The following is a 15,561-nucleotide window of genomic DNA, read 5'->3' on the forward strand; positions in this document are numbered from 1 at the left end:
GCGCTGCAGAGCAGGATGACAAAAACAAAACAAAAACTCACTGTGGCGAGGAACATGAAACGTGGACGCTAGACAGGAATGACGTAAAACACACGACCAGAAGTTAATGGACCAGCCCAGGAGGAAGGATGAGACAAGACTTATATACAGACAGGGCAGACAAGACACAGGTGAACACAATCAGGGCAGATGGGGACCAAAGGAAGTAAAGCACAAGAAACAAGACAAGACAGGAAACCTTTCAAAATAAACAGGAAACAGAACCAAACAAGACAGAACAAGAACTAAAACAAAAACCAAGACAAAACAAACTCAAACCATGACAAAAAGTCTTTAATCTGATGCTTACTGCCTCGGGGAAACACGTTTTCTAAATATGCTTTACAGGAACCTTGTAGTCTACTTATCTATGCGCTAAATGTAGTTATTTACAGCTGCCTCACTTTACAAATTCTTGTCTTTTTTGTGTCATAGAACAAATATTACCAACACCCTTCAGACTATATTTTGACTGTGTTATATATTTCTGATTCCAGGAACCGTATAACATGTAAATTTACAAAATAGTGTGTATAGTTATTGTCAACATATAGTTTTATTTCTGTTTTGTTTTAAACATTGAATAGAAAAGTTTTAATTTCCATTGTGCGCTTCAAAAAGTATTTCTCTATTTGTGTTGTTGTGAGTAAATAATTGTGATTTATGTGCGCATTATTAATGTTTTTGTAATATATTCTTTTTTTCAATGACTTTTGATTGATTAACGGATGTCGGGGACAGCACGGGTGGGTCAGACCTCCCACCCCCTCCTCCACCCACAGTACCAGGCGGTGACCATCCTGATTCTCCTCGAGCGTAAGGGACCTGAACGTAGCAGAAATAGATTTTAAAAGGTTCTGTAAACTCGTGTTTTTACACATGGAAGATCAAACCGGTTGGTGTATTTTAATTTTTGTTAAAAACCAGAATGAAGAACCCCAAGTTTAAATGCTAGAGCTGGGAATAGCGACATCTAGTGGCCACACAATCACATGTTTAAAATGTATTTTATTTACGGACATTGATGCTTTTTTAATTTTTTTGTTGTTGTTTTATTTTATAATTTTTTATTGATTTAAAAAAAATCTAATTAGTTTATGACACAAAATTGATTGGATTACAACAGGGAGGAAAAAGAAACCAACACAGAGCGGCGCTGCAGGTCCTCAGCTGCCGAAAAAACAAGAGCTCAAAAAGCAGCAGGAAGCTCCGGCCTTTGGTTGGAAGGATCGCATATGCCAGTGGCAGGACACTTCAAGTGTCGACTCCCTTTTTATGAGCAGAGACGAAGTTATCTGTGTTGTAGGAGACGCTGCGTTCCTCTGAAGGCGCAAAGAGGGAGCTCTAGAGCCAACGCAGCAGCTGTTCACCCGGATGGTGCTGAAGCTGATCTCATCCGAGCGCGAAGGGCGGATGCTGTCAGGAGAAACCCCTCATTTTCCCCGACACCTGCACCGCTGCCCGAGCATCCCTCATCCATCCAGCATCTTAGCGCATCCTCTGCGGTGCACAGTTTGAGAGAAGCGCCAAAAAGAGGAGGAGGAGGAAGAAGGGAGCGAACCTGCGTCCGTGGGCGGCGAGCGGGCCTCAGGTTGTGGCGGAGAAGGATGCTTACACGCTGAGCTCATCTGCTGTCACCGGGATTGAAGAGAAGAGGGAAAGATGCAAAGTCAATCAGAGAGCATGGACGCTGAACCGGACGCACGAGGAGAGCCACAGCCGGCGGCTGAAGCGGCAGAGGCGGGGTCGGGGATCCAGGAGGACCAGGCCCTGGAAGAGGAGATGGAGAGGCTGCTGGAAGAAAACGAGGATCTGAAGGTTTGACATATAAGGTTTCATATAAAAAGTCTATTGCCTAAAAAGACGAGAAAAGGTATCTTAGCAGAGGTAAGTAATCTACAAATGTGGCCTTCTTTTATTCTGAAATTCAAATCAGTTTGTTCTGAAACATTTCTAAAAAATCCATAAATAATGAGTAAACAATAGATAGTTTGGATTGACATTAGGATTAAACGATCTGTAAATGATAAAAAGTGACTTATTAGTGATACAGGACACGTCACACCCATGTAAGGGACCGTCTACAAATACAATCACATTTACCCAACCGTAGGTTTGGAGCACAAATAACAAGCTTGATATTTAAAAATTATTTAAATTATTAAATGTTTATATATGGTTGAAATTAATTAGATTTTACCTATTAAACTAGTTTGTCAGTGAGTTGCAACTTTTCACATTCAGCAAGTAAAGCAGTTGCCCACATTTTTTCTGTGACTCAACTAGTGCGAAATTGAAGAGATGAGGACTGAGATGGAGGAGATGCGAGACACCTTCTATGAGGAAGACACCTGCCAGCTGCAGGAGATGAGACGAGAGTTGGAGAGAGCCAATAAGAACTGCCGGATCCTGCACTACCGACTGCGCAAGGCGGAGAGGAAGAGGCTGCGTTACGCACAGACTGGAGAGATCGATGAAGAGCTGTTCAGGTGTCTGGAGCAGGACCTGAAGGTAGGATGAGGATGCTGGAGAGCCTCTGGGATGACATTCTCTTAAAATAAAAATAAAAAAGTAATTGTTTTTTAGCTTAGGAAACGTTTCATCAACCATTTTTATTCAAAAGATATATGAAAAAAAATGAAAATTACAACCTGAATCAGGGCATTGATGGTGAATTTTTAATGTGGTTGGCAGGTGGCCAAAGATGTGTCTGTGCGGCTGCACAACGAGCTGGAAAAAGTGGAGGAGAAACGCACAAAGACAGAAGAGGAGAATGAAAAGCTGAGGCAGAGACTCATCGAGGTGGAAGTGACCAAACAAGCTCTGCAGAATGAGCTGGACAAAACCAAAGAGGTAGGAGAATAATTGCTCCCCTCCACATTACATCCTCTAATAACAATTTTGAAAAGATTTCTGCAATTCTTTCATCATTTGCAGTCACAAAAAAGAAGAGGGAGCAAAGACGTCCAGAAGACTGACAAGAGGGCAGCACAGACTCCCACGGAGGTGAGCTGCTATCAAACACAGCAGCAGGATTTCATCCCTTTATTTTGTCCTAAACACTAATTTACAGTGGTGGACAAATTTGTTGGTACTCCTTAGTTAAAGAAAGTCCACAATGCTCACTGAAATAACTTAAAACGTTTAAAAGAAGCAATAAATTAAAATTTATTGAAAATTAAATCATCTAAATCAGCCATTACTTTTGAGTTTTTGATTAACAGAATTCTTAAAAAAGCAAACTAATGAAATAGGGCTGGACAAAAATGATGGTACCCATAACTTCATATTTTGTTGTACAACCTTTTGAGGCAATCACTGCAATTAAACAGTTTCTGTATTTGTCAATGAGCCTTCTGCACCTGTCTACAGGTATTTTGGCCCCCTCCTCATGAGCAAACTGCTCCAGTTGTCTCAGGTTTGACAAGTGTCTTCTCCAAATGGCAGGTTTCAGCTCCTTCCACAGATGTTCAATGGGATTCAGATCTGGGCTCATAGAAGGCCACTTCAGAATAGTCCAACGCTTTTCTCTTAGCAATTCTTGGGGGCTTTTGGCTGTGTGTTTTGGATCGTTGTCCTGTTGGAAGACCCATGACCTGCGACTGAAACCAAGCTCTCTGACACTAAGCAGCACATTTCTACCCAGAATGCCTTGATAATCTTGAGATTTCATTTTACCTTGCACAACTTCAAGACACCCTGTGCCAGATGCAGCAAAGCAGCCCCAAAACAGAACTGAGCCTCCTCCATGTTTCACAGTAGGGACAGTGTTCTTTTGGTTGGATGCTTCATTTTTGAGTCTGACACTGATGTACCTTGATCTAGGAGTTCACCTTTAATGTCTTTGGAGGTTGTTCTGGCCTCTTTGAATACAGTTCCAACTATCCGTCTCCTCAATTTGTCATCAATTTTCCTCTTCCGGCTGCGTCCAGGGAGGTTGGCTACTGTCCCGTGGGTCTTAAACTTCTGAATAATATGTGCCACTGTCGTCACAGGAACTTCAAGCTGCTTAGAGATGGTTTTATAGACTTTACCTTTATGGTGTTTGTCTATAATTTTGTTTCTAATGTCCTGGGACAATTCTCTCCTTTGCTTTCTGTTGTCCATGTTCAGTGTGGTACACACCTTTTCACCAAACAGCAACGTGACTATTTGTCTCCCTTTAAATAGGCAGACTGACTGGTTATGGGTTTGAAAGCAGCTGTGATGTCAATTAAAGGACATACCTGAGTTCATCATGACCCCCTGGGCAATTAGATCTCAGTCTTTTATGGAGGTACCATCATTTTTGTCCAGCCCTATTTCATTACTTTTTTTTTTTTTTAATAATTCTGTTAATAAACAACTCAAAAGTAATGGCTGATTTTGATGATTTAATTTTCAATACATTTTATTTTATTGTTACTTTTAAACGTTTCAAGTCGTTTCAGTGAGCATTGTGGACTTTTTTAACTGAGGGGTACCAACAATTTTGTCCACCACTGTGTGTCTTTGATAGTTGACCTAAACACAACATGTGACTAAATGTTTATCCTTTTGACATTTTTGGAACGAAAAGTAAAAATCTTTAGCTTACATCCTTTTAAAATGCTCTTTGAAAAGTTGCTCTGCAGTTCAACAAACATTTTTTCCATTTTGCAGCTTATTCTGTAAACCACCTTTCAAAATAAAAGGATGAAAAGGACAGTTGATAGATTAGATGCCTGGAAACTCTTCAGGATAGCGTGTATTCTATTTTACAGGAGGACAATGATGACCTGAAGTGCCAGCTGGCTTTCACCAAAGAGGAGGCAGTGCTCATGAGAAAGAAAGCGGCCCAGATTGACAAGGAGAAGGATCGATTGGAACAGGAGTTACAGAAGTATCGTTCTTTCTATGGAGAACTGGACAGCTCCCATCCTAAAGGGGAGGCTGGGGGGCCACCCACCACCCGAGAATCAGAACTGAAGCTGCGCCTTCGTCTGGTGGAGGAGGAGGCCAACATTTTGGGGAGAAAGATAGTTGAGTTAGAGGTAAGGGCTTAATAAGTCAATGCATATTTTTGTGGGAAAACCTGTTTCTTTTAGGTCTTTTTTTTCCTAATAGGTGGAGAACCGGGGCCTCAGAGCTGAGCTGGATGACCTCCGGGGTGAAGGAGAGGGCTCCGGAAGCTCCGGGTGCGGGGCGATGGGTGGGCAGAGCGCCGGGCGCAGCCTCGGAGATGATCTAACGGAACTCCGACAGCAGCTGCAGCTGGTGGAAGACGAGGCCGAGCTTCTGAGGAGGAACCTTGCAGATGTTGAGGAGCAGAACAAGAGGGTGACCTCTGAGCTGAACAAGTTGCGCTTCAAGGCTGGTACTCATGAGGGAGGTGCAAGGCATGGAGGAGGAGTCACAGGAGGTGGAGCAGCTGATGGAGGAAAAACAGAAGTTTTACAGGAGGAGCTGAAAGCTGCAAGGCACCAGATTAATGATCTCAGCGGGAAGGTATGGCAGAATCACTACAATCATCCCTTTGTTTTTCCCAAAATTAAAATTATTTACTTGTTAGACCTGAATAATTGTAGGATTTCAGAAACTGAAAAGCAGCTCTGACTCTTTAAGAGTCCAGCTTTGATTAAAAAGCTAATCCGAGCCTGGAGATCTTCCAACACAAAAATCACTTTGAAGCTGTTTTTTTTTTTTCTCTTGGCCGTGCCTCTTTATTTACTGAACGCAGTTTTGCTAGTATTTTGAAATACTATTGATTAAAAATGGTCCAAATGTCTTTATTCTATGAAGAAAATGTAATAAACACCAGAGTATGGCATGAAAAATAATCTTTTATTTAGAGTAAGCTCTATTTTTGAGTATTTTTATATATAAATGCCTAAAAAAGACCTGCTTTAACATCTCTCCTGTTTCTAACAGGTGATGCAGCTGCAGTACGAGAACCGTGTTCTCCTCTCCAACATGCAGCGCTACGATCTGGCCTCCCACCTCTCCTTGAGACCGAGTCCCCGGGACAGCGATGCAGAGAGTGATGCCGGTGGTGCCACAAGCGGCCGCCGTGAGAGCGACGAGGACTCCACCTCCTCCCGCCTGCTCCCACCTCACCGTAAACGAGAGGGCCCCGTGGGTGGGGAGAGTGACTCGGACGAAGTCAGGAACAACAACGGCAGCAGCCGATGCATGACGCCCACGAGGGGGCTCTACACCCCCACCGGGCCAGAGGGCGCCGCCTCCTCCGCCTTGGGGAGATTCCTGCCCGGTGGCCGCTGCAGCCTCCGTGAAAGACAGCAGATGATAGACATCCGTGTGGAAGCGGAGAGGCTGATCCGAACCATCGACAGGCTCATCGCCGACACCGCCGCCTTCATCTCGGAGGCGAGGGTCTACGTCTCAAATGGTGACCTAATGTTCGGGAGGGCGGCAGAGGACGGTGCAGAGGATGATGGGAGCAGGATCAGAGAACATGAACTGCTGTACCGCATCAACGCTCAGATGAAAGCCTTCCGAAAAGAACTGCAGGGTTTCATAGACAGACTGGAGGTGCCCAGGCTCGAGGACAGAGAGGCAGAGGAGCCACTGTCGGTAAGAGCAGAGCTAAAGAGATATAGAAATATTCCCAAACTGTCAATACTGATGTGTTTCCTTTCTTTCTCCTGTCTTCTGTTGCCTAGATGTTCCAGCCTATCATTTTACTGATTCTCATCCTGGTGTTATTTTCATCGCTCTCCTATGCCACCATCTTTAAACTAGTTTTCCTCTTTACTCTCTTTTTTGTTCTGTGATGTGAGCGTCGCATAGTTTTTTGTCATCCTTCCAATTTGTTTTTTTGCTGTTTTCAATTTTTTTTGTTTTGTTTTTTTGCCCACATTGTATCTGTTGCCAAAGTAACTAAAAGCACGGAAAAGCTCGGCACTAGCCCCTCTCACCGGCATCCACGCTGGAGTCTACATTTAAAACCTGCACAACATGATCGGCACAACTCACCTGAGGAGGTAAGCTGTTTCGGCTTGATAACAGACAATGTGACATGAAAGGAGAAACATGCATGTCAACATAAACCATCTTGTACACAGCTGACGTAAACCAAAATTTTCAATTTTGATTTTGGGTAAGTTTCCTAAAATAAAGATTGAGAGCTTCCAGACTGGGTTTCGTTGAGTAAGATTATCTACACTGCTTTGAAAGCAAACCAGCCAGTTTATACAGCTGCTAATTTAGTATTTCCCCAAACCAACCAGCACCAACCATAAAGAAAAAGACCCAATGCAACCGTATGGTTCCACATCCACCCTCAAGACAATTTTTCTACACTCCTTAAGATTTTTTTTCCTTGAAGTATGAAGCTCTTTAAAAGGTATTTCTCCCAAAACAGTATAAATCAATCTAAGCTTAAAAAATCTAAAATAAAACTGTAATTGAGTCATTCATTAGATCTCCTTTTACATTTGAAACATAATTCAGCAAATTAAGACCTGAAAGTTTAGTGTGGTCCCCAAAATATATCTATAAAATATATCTATAAATAAAAAAAAACATTCTGGTAGTGACTTCTGTATTTGGTGTAACCCTTGTGCTATCCTAGGCACTTTAACATTGGGAGTTGGGTCATCTAGACCCACTAGACAGTGCTCTGAACCTTTTTTCTTCAATGATTTGTGATCTTCACTGGTGTTCATGGATTACATGAAATCTTTCCACCTTTGTCATGGTAGGAAGAACACATCAATGTAAGGGTGGGGTCATAGGATAGCACAAGGGTTAATGTGTTGGTGACCACAGAGTGTGCACCAGTCAAGTTCCTGTAAACGATCATCAAGCAGTGACAAATTATGACTTTTATCTTTTTTGATGTAGGATTTTATTTATGTGTTGGTTCTAAAAATCAGAATAAAGAAAACATTTATAGTAATGTACTACCAAATGTACTGGGCAGCAGTGGCTCAGGTGGTTGAGCGGGTTGGCCAATGATTGAAGCATCGCCGGTTCAATCCCCCTAGTAAACTGTTGTTGTGTCCTTGGGCAAGACACTTCACTCTTCCTTCCTCCATTGTGGCTGTACTGGTGTGTGAATGCATATGAATGTCCTGGCAGCCACGCCTATGGCAGTCTGCCTCTGGGCAGCTGTGGCTACATCAGTAGCTACCATCATCAAGAATGAATGAAGAGAGAATAATTAATGGAGACACATTGTAAGCTTCTAGTGTCTGGAACACAGAAGAAGCCAGTCCATCATTACAGGCTATTCCAGATTATAGCAGTATTACCATTAGCTATGACTGGGTTCTAAATACTGTAAAACTTCCCAACTTGAGGTGATAACTAGTTAAGGTTGTATCAACATCGTCCATGAGTGCAGTGAGTCAACAGAAAACGTCCATTGCGATAAACGATGAACGCACACTTTAAACCATAACCTCCAACTGCTCCCCAAACACTGGGTTTGCTGCTCTGTTTGCTTTTATCCACAACTTTCAAACTTGTCATAAAATGCTTTATGAGTCAAGTTATCTGAACAACCATATTTGAAAAAGGACCAACTTTCACAAATACTAATCAACAGAAGCATCAAATTCACTTATATAAACAATGACAAGTAAACAAATCACATTCTACACATTTCCAAGTCTGGAGTCCTAGTCGTTGGCTCTGTGGTTTCCTTCGCTAAGCCAAAGTAACTAATAAAAACTGTAGCAAATTAACTGATTTTTCATTACTGTGGAAGTCTGCAATCTTTATGAAAAGAAAATCGAACTATTATTTTGTGCTTTAGAAATGGCAAAACCCTAAACTGTGCTTTTTGTGATCATTGAAACTAAATGTTAGACAGCTAAAATGACCACAAAGGTCAACTTCAGAGAAATTCCATCTATTCTCTGAATCTGTTGAATCCTTTTCCAGGTCACTGGGTTGCTGGAGCCTATCCCAACTACTGATTAGCAAAGCAGGGTGCACTCTGACTAGGTCTCCAATCTGTCAGGGCCACACACACACATTCATACCTAAGGGGCAATCTGAGACTACCAATCAACCTGTGAGGCTTGTTTTGGAGTGAGGACATTAGTGCCTGGAGAAGATGCATGAAGAGAACATGCAAACTCCACACAGAGAGGTCCTAGCTGAGATTTGAAGCAGGCAGGACTGTGAGGCAAGAGGGAGAACCATTACACCACTCCTCAGCCCTGGTGAAAGACAATCAGGCATAAAGTATTTAACTACTTCCCACTTTCTCATTTTACTAACCAACTTCACCGAGCTGACAGAGCTACCAGTTCATAACAGTATTTCAACACTCATTAATGGTTTATTGCTTGGTATATGGATGAAAGAATGGAAAGATTTTAATAAGTGTCAGCTGAATTATTTTTCTGTAAGTTGAGTCCCTTAATATGTCAGGAAATAGAAAATTATCACACGAATAACAATTTTCCTAAAATAAAAACTTAATTCACAAGGTTTTATTACCTTGTTTGAATTCATCGATGATGTTTCTGGCAAATGTTTGCCTGGTGATTATCAATTTCTTTTTAGTCGATAAGTATGTGTGTGCAATTCTGAATTATGAGACTGTTCTGACCTCATAGATAAGACATATTTCATATAAATATGACATAATGCCTGAAATAAGCAAAACTATATTTTAAAGGAAAAAAATAGAAGTATATATTGAAATGTGCGGAGCATGCTGTGAATCCACCTGACAGTCTCCTTGTGGTGTCTATCTTTAATAAGAAGTTATTATTGACTGTGACACATTATTACTCACTGTGTCACCCACACCCATTTGGCACCCTCGGGGCAAATGATTTGCGGCATGGTCACAAGGCAGAATCTGCCCCAGCATCCCAAAGCGGAGTAGCAACAGAGAAGCCCATTGGCTGCGGGGAGCGCAGCAGCTGAAACAGCTATGTAAACACTTTCCCTCTCTTTGCGCGCCACGGTAATTATAACCGGGATGCTGGTGACGACAATCGTCCCATGGAGACTTCAAATGGTGGAGTAAATCTGACATTGTGCTATTCGATCCGGACCCTGATCGCGCGCCCGCGTAAACACTGGAGGGTGGTATAAAGACCGGGGACCCCAGCTGGAACAGAACGTGTTTACCCTGTGGGGCAGTGATCCGGGCCCCAACGCTCTTGATAGAAGAAAGGCCCTTTAAATCCTGTCGTGGATCTTTACATAACTCAGCTGGGTGGAAATTGAAGGGAAGCACCCCAGAGAGAGGACTTGACTGTTTGGCGGCGCAGAGTCTGAGTCTCGCGGGGAAACCAAAAGAGATACTGGAACAGGATTTGTAAAAGATAAGGAGCGCCTTTGCGCAGAGCAGGTACGAACATTAATTTGAAGGATGGTAACTCAAATTCACTGGATTTTTAAGGGCCACTTATTCATTTTATATAACCTTGTATAATCACCCATTTCATCCTTTTTATTTGTTTATTTTAATTAAAGATTTTTCTTTATATTTGTGCGTAATATATTTATACAATGTTGAATTCTAATTTAGGGGCATTTCTTTACTCTGTCACACACACACAACATATTCTGATATGTTTGAAGTATATTGTGATTGTTTTTTTTAATGTTTTTTCAGGTTTAAAGTTAAATACAGTTTTTAAATGCATTAAGGAAAGTTATCCACAATCTAAAGAAATCAAATGTTGCCAAAAGTGTTCCTGACTCCTTTGACCGTTCTCATATCCTGTTAATATTTTATGTATTTTTTATTTTTCCCCCTGTCATTTACTTAACCCACATGACACAGGCACTTTGGATGCATAGTTACAGCAGTGTATTAATATCTCCAGTCTTACATCACAGGTGGGAGGGCAGCGGCTGGCACATTCGGGTACTTTCGGCAGGGAAATATGTCATTTTTAATGATGACAACAATAACAACAACACAGCCCAGCTGGATTGATTTGTTTGCCCTTTTTTGAAAGACTCTTCTGGCATTTACTCCAATTGGAGCAGATTGTCAGAAAATGGGAGACCTATCAAGATAAAAAGTGAAAGGGGCACTCTTTGGTTTTCTGTAAAAGCTTTACTTTTTACTCTTGTGTCATGAAATCAGTGGAATTTGATCATTAATGAGGGGAGTAACCTGGAGTCCAACTCCGTGTTGGTCTTGATTGCCACTGATGCTCTGCAGCTCAAACATATAATGGAAAAGATGACAGATTGATGTATTTTCATTTGTATTTAGTGTGCATACCTCAACAAGCCTCTCTTTTATGTGTTTGACCTTTTTAGTGTTCCTAGGCCATCAATCTTTCCTCCCCTCATTGGCAGCCCAACAGTGACCTCTGACCAGAAAAGTGAAACGAGAGAAAGGGGAAACAGTCATTTTAAAAAGGCCTGAGGGTATTAAGCTGCCTGCGTCATGGCAGCCATTGATCTGGAGCTTGGGCTAGAGCTCAGCGGCCGCAGGTGGGGGCAGGAGAGGCCAGAGATGTTGGATAGTTTCGACCTGGAGATGCAGGAGTGGGAGGATCAGCTGCAGGACATTCAGAGAAAAATCGAAGAGGTGAGACTTTGTACACAAAGTGAAACCACTGGAAAATATAAGGAGTTACCAACCTAGCTGGGGAACAAAATAATAAAGAGTTTTTGGTTCAATATCACATTTGTTGTGTTCCCCAAACACAATACTTTTCCTACATTTATGTGACCCATGGTCCATTTCTTTTGTCCCTATGGAGTGTTCATTAGTGTAGAGTTTGCACACGCTCCATAAGAAAGAGTTTGCAGCACGCAGGCCGACGCAAACAAGTGTTAACAAGCTAATTAAACTGTGATGTGCTGACAGACGTCCTGGGTACAAACATTTTTCCCATCTCGCACACACACACTCAGGCTGAAAGTGGATACTGAAGGAGACATTATAGATCAAAGTGTGAAAACAGATCAAATGTGCAAAGAGGAATAAAGGGTTCATCTTAAAAATAGTGTAAGGATTTTAGAGCCAGTCGAAAAAAATTCTAAAGATTCATTTTGGATGTTTGATTTGAAAGCATTTAATTGTTTCTTCTCTGTTTTTTTATTTTTCTAGCTCTACAATGAAGTCCAGACCCGCAGAGGAGTTAATGACATCAACGACAACCAGAAAAATGGCGTCCCATTAGAATGTGGGGCAGGGCACCAAGACAAAGGACTTTATCTGACGGATCACCGCAGTAAAAATCACCCAGAAGACATTATCCTGACACACTTCGAAAGCGACAGCTGTAACTATGCCGCCAATGGCTATGGTTACCGTGGAAACCATCAGAATGGCCACTGTCACGCCGATGGGGTCTCAGAGATCGGTGATTTGCTCCAAGATTATTTGGAGAATGGAAGGCAGATGAGTCGAAAGAACAATGGAGCTCGCCATGTAGTAAGTGGAGGCATTTTGCTTTCTTGTACTTCATTCTCTAGGCATTTGCACATGTGAAGAAACAGGATAGCTAGACCCGATACAAGTCAAAGCTGTGGTTCTTGCAGGAACATATTGATTACAGCGTCAGTTAAGTCATGCTTGCACAGGCCGGCTACCAGATAGGAGTTAGTTTCACTCTGTAGCCCAAGTCTAGCACTTTTTTGACACCCAACAGAACAGCTGAGAAGAAAGTTAGATGCCCAAGTGTCCCGTTGTCCACATGGGAGCCCACATGCTTCACCAGCATGAGTAGAACAGTATGGTCTGTGATGTACTTGGCAGTTTTTTTTTAACACGTTGTTTTAAATGTCTTTCAGCACTTCAGTGACACAATCAAGGTGAGCCAGGACATCTCTACCTGTCAGGGCAGGAACAGACATGGAAATCAAAGGTAAGAATTTGTGTTGAAAAACAAAACACTTTGGGTTGTAGCTGTGCTCCTGACTGCTTCTGATGGCATGTGTGATCAGGTTTGGACAAGAACCGTTTTTGGGAAACTTTGAGGAAACTGAAAACAGGAAGAATCGAGTGTCTCCCATAAGGAATTCCCCTTGCAGAGAGACCTTCGTCAACAAAGAAAGCACAGGTGCCAAACCTCCTCTTGGGCAAAGGGACAGTCCTATTGCACAAACACAGCTCCCAGTCGGCACAACCGAGTCTCCGTCTGTGGACAGGAAGGCCTTCGGTCCAGGGGTTCTTGGAGACAGGAAGGGCAGCAGCCCCTCTGTTCTCCGGAAGTTTGGAGCCATGCTTCAGGAGAATGAGGGGAAAACGCTTACTGAAGCAGGGCTGGTGACCCATCATGGACCGGCTCCAGAGGCAAAGTGCCCCGCTTCTTGCTGTCATCGCAGAGCTTTGGGAGCAGCTGGAGTATTAGGCAGGACGCCCGTGCGTTTGCCTAACCCAAAATTCCAAGCAGATTCCAACACACTGACAGCAGAGATAGCCTCCAGCCAACAATCCGATTTAGTATTAAGCTGCAGTTGCCAACACTACAAGGATCAGAGAGGAGGCTTTAGTGGTCTAGCAGGGTCTCCACTTGGTACCCAGCAGCCCCAGAGGCGACCACAGGTTCCAGGAAGCCCAAAGCTCAGACCCAGGGCCAATAGTAGTGGAGGACCAGTTCAAGTAGATAAAGCCTGGAAGCCTACAGTCCAACACCTTGAGTCCAAAGTGGACTACAGAGTCTCAAGTTCTTCAAATGGGCCTCAAACGCTCCAAAAGAAGTTGCCAGATTGTAGCCATGTGAGGGATGAAGGACTTATTGAACTGCTTGACATGCTAGAGATCCAACACAACTACAGCTCCAATCCCAAAACCAGATACACGTGTCTTCAGCAGGAACCACATCAGGTAGGTTTTTCTTTATCTGGCATCACCACACACAGAAAACCTATGTAGACTTATAAGAAATATGTGTTTTTGTCCAGGAAAGCCAAGACATTTCAATCAAACCCAAGAAGAGCTTCTCTCGTCCTGCACGTCCGGCCAACCAGCGACCGCCATCTAGATGGGCAAGCCGCCCCCTCAACTCTATGAACACCCCATCTAGTCCGATCTACCGCTCTCCAAGTCCATTGACTCGGCCACCTAGTCCCATGGCCAGAACCCCGAGTCCTGCACAGAAGCGCCGGCCTCTTGTCTCCTACAAGACACAGACTGAGACTGTCATTATGTGATAGCCGCCCTCCGCCAACCGACTCTGTACATAGACACACAGAGTTCTGCAAAGTGTAGATCCTACGTTCAAATGAAAACAAACCAACATTCTCCAGAGTTGCTGTAGCTTTAAACTTCCTTCGTGCCTGACTTTTACCGAGACATCAAATTGTTGTTGTGCTCCCCAAACCATGTTTTCTTTTCTTTTTTTGCATTGAATGAAGCTGTTTTATCTATAACGACTTTGCATGCAGCCCCATTTTGAGGTTGCTCGCTTACGTGTTTGGTTGTTGTGGTTGTTGTCATGTTTGAATCCGCTTCGGCCTGCTCATCAGGGAGAAACTGAAACTACATTCTCCTCCGCAACCTTCAAACCAAGAACTGTTTGACTGCACCATTTTCTCAAAACCATTCAAGATGTGCTATTAACAAATGTCAAGTGATTCTAAGTTGCCTTTAATGAACTTTTCTTGGTAATAAATATGACTGTGCTTTAATGTAAAGTGTGTTTTGCTGCTTTTTTTTCCGTCTTTTATCGAGATGGCTCACACATCACTTTTCCAATTCTCCATGTAAACCCCAAAGTCAAAAGCATAAACAAACTGATTTGACCTATTTTAAACCCCAAAATTGAAACACGTTACCAACCATTAGCTATTCTGTACCATTGTTTAATGCCCACATCCACAAAGCAAATATTTTATAATAAATGGAGCTTTGAATTCTTTGAGAGACAAAAGTTTTGCAAAGGTATTTTTTTATTCAAAAATTGAAACCTTTCAGTCCTACTGTATTCTGTAATAACCCAATTTCAAGTGCCGATTTGTGGTAATATCCACTCACATATAATGACTTTTCGACTAATCCCAATTTGATTGGTTCAGCCTGCTGACAAAAACACAGATTTCCCAAAAGAGTTAAAAACTTTTCTTCAATCAGATATTTGCAACTTAGAACGGTTGTTTTGGTGCTCTTAGAATAAAAAAAAACCCTTGATTTGGTAAAATGAACAACTTATGTTCATCACAGAATAATTCATGTTTTTAAGATCCGGGTTTTTTTGGGTATGATATCATAGGCTGTTCCATTTTGGTAACACTTTTATTTTCTCATTGTTTTTTTTGTTTTTTTCCTAATTAATCATATTTATCGACTCCTTATGTATTTATTTATTTATTTGTGAAAAGAAATTGAACAGACCCAGTATCACTCCATCCCGTTTTACACAAAATGTAACCAATTCTTTAAATTTATTTTGCATGTTGTAAAAATAAAGTCATTTGAATGTTACAAGTTGATTTTTCTACATACAAACTCTTGCAGTTTCAAAACAAGACTTTTTATAAGCAAACCCCAATCATGCAGCTGTTGCACGAATTGTGAGACTTGATTTGTTGAGCTCGTCCCACTTTTTAAGTTGTGGCATAATGCTAACACTTCGAAGTACATAAACACTTAGTACAAGAGCAGTT

General features: G+C 42.1%; 1 protein-coding gene across 2 annotated transcripts; it reads left to right on the forward strand.

Moving 5' to 3' along the window:
• Positions 1-1,090: 1,090 nt before the first annotated feature.
• On the forward strand, positions 1,091-14,592 carry LOC101169161 (protein SOGA3). Of its 2 annotated transcripts, XM_011491854.3 has the most exons (9): positions 1,091-1,857; positions 2,326-2,550; positions 2,734-2,892; positions 2,977-3,045; positions 4,782-5,051; positions 5,125-5,505; positions 5,929-6,591; positions 6,681-7,001; positions 11,263-11,395. In XM_011491854.3, exons 1-8 carry the CDS (start codon positions 1,702-1,704, stop codon positions 6,789-6,791), a joined length of 2,034 nt encoding a protein of 677 aa, XP_011490156.1. In that variant the 5' UTR covers positions 1,091-1,701; the 3' UTR covers positions 6,792-7,001; positions 11,263-11,395. The 2 variants fall into 2 exon arrangements, with proteins under 2 accessions (XP_011490156.1, XP_004083898.1); XM_004083850.3 differs by lacking the exons at positions 1,091-1,857; positions 2,326-2,550; positions 2,734-2,892; ... (3 more) ...; positions 5,929-6,591; positions 6,681-7,001 and adding exons at positions 10,017-10,336; positions 12,062-12,388; positions 12,748-12,821; positions 12,901-13,783; positions 13,861-14,592 and having other exon boundaries at positions 11,263-11,536.
• Positions 14,593-15,561: the final 969 nt, after the last annotated feature.

This window comes from Oryzias latipes, chromosome 24 (assembly GCF_002234675.1).
Source record: "Oryzias latipes chromosome 24, ASM223467v1".
In the NCBI taxonomy this organism is placed as follows: domain Eukaryota; kingdom Metazoa; phylum Chordata; class Actinopteri; order Beloniformes; family Adrianichthyidae; genus Oryzias; species Oryzias latipes.

Bases quoted from the DNA above. Each gene is read 5' to 3' on its own strand.
- LOC101169161 (XM_011491854.3), top strand. From the start codon at position 1,702: ATGCAAAGTCAATCAGAGAGCATGGACGCTGAACCGGACGCACGAGGA. The intron at 2,893-2,976 runs GTAGGAGAATAA...CATCATTTGCAG, and splicing joins AGCTGGACAAAACCAAAGAG to TCACAAAAAAGAAGAGGGAG. The intron at 3,046-4,781 runs GTGAGCTGCTAT...TCTATTTTACAG, and splicing joins CAGCACAGACTCCCACGGAG to GAGGACAATGATGACCTGAA.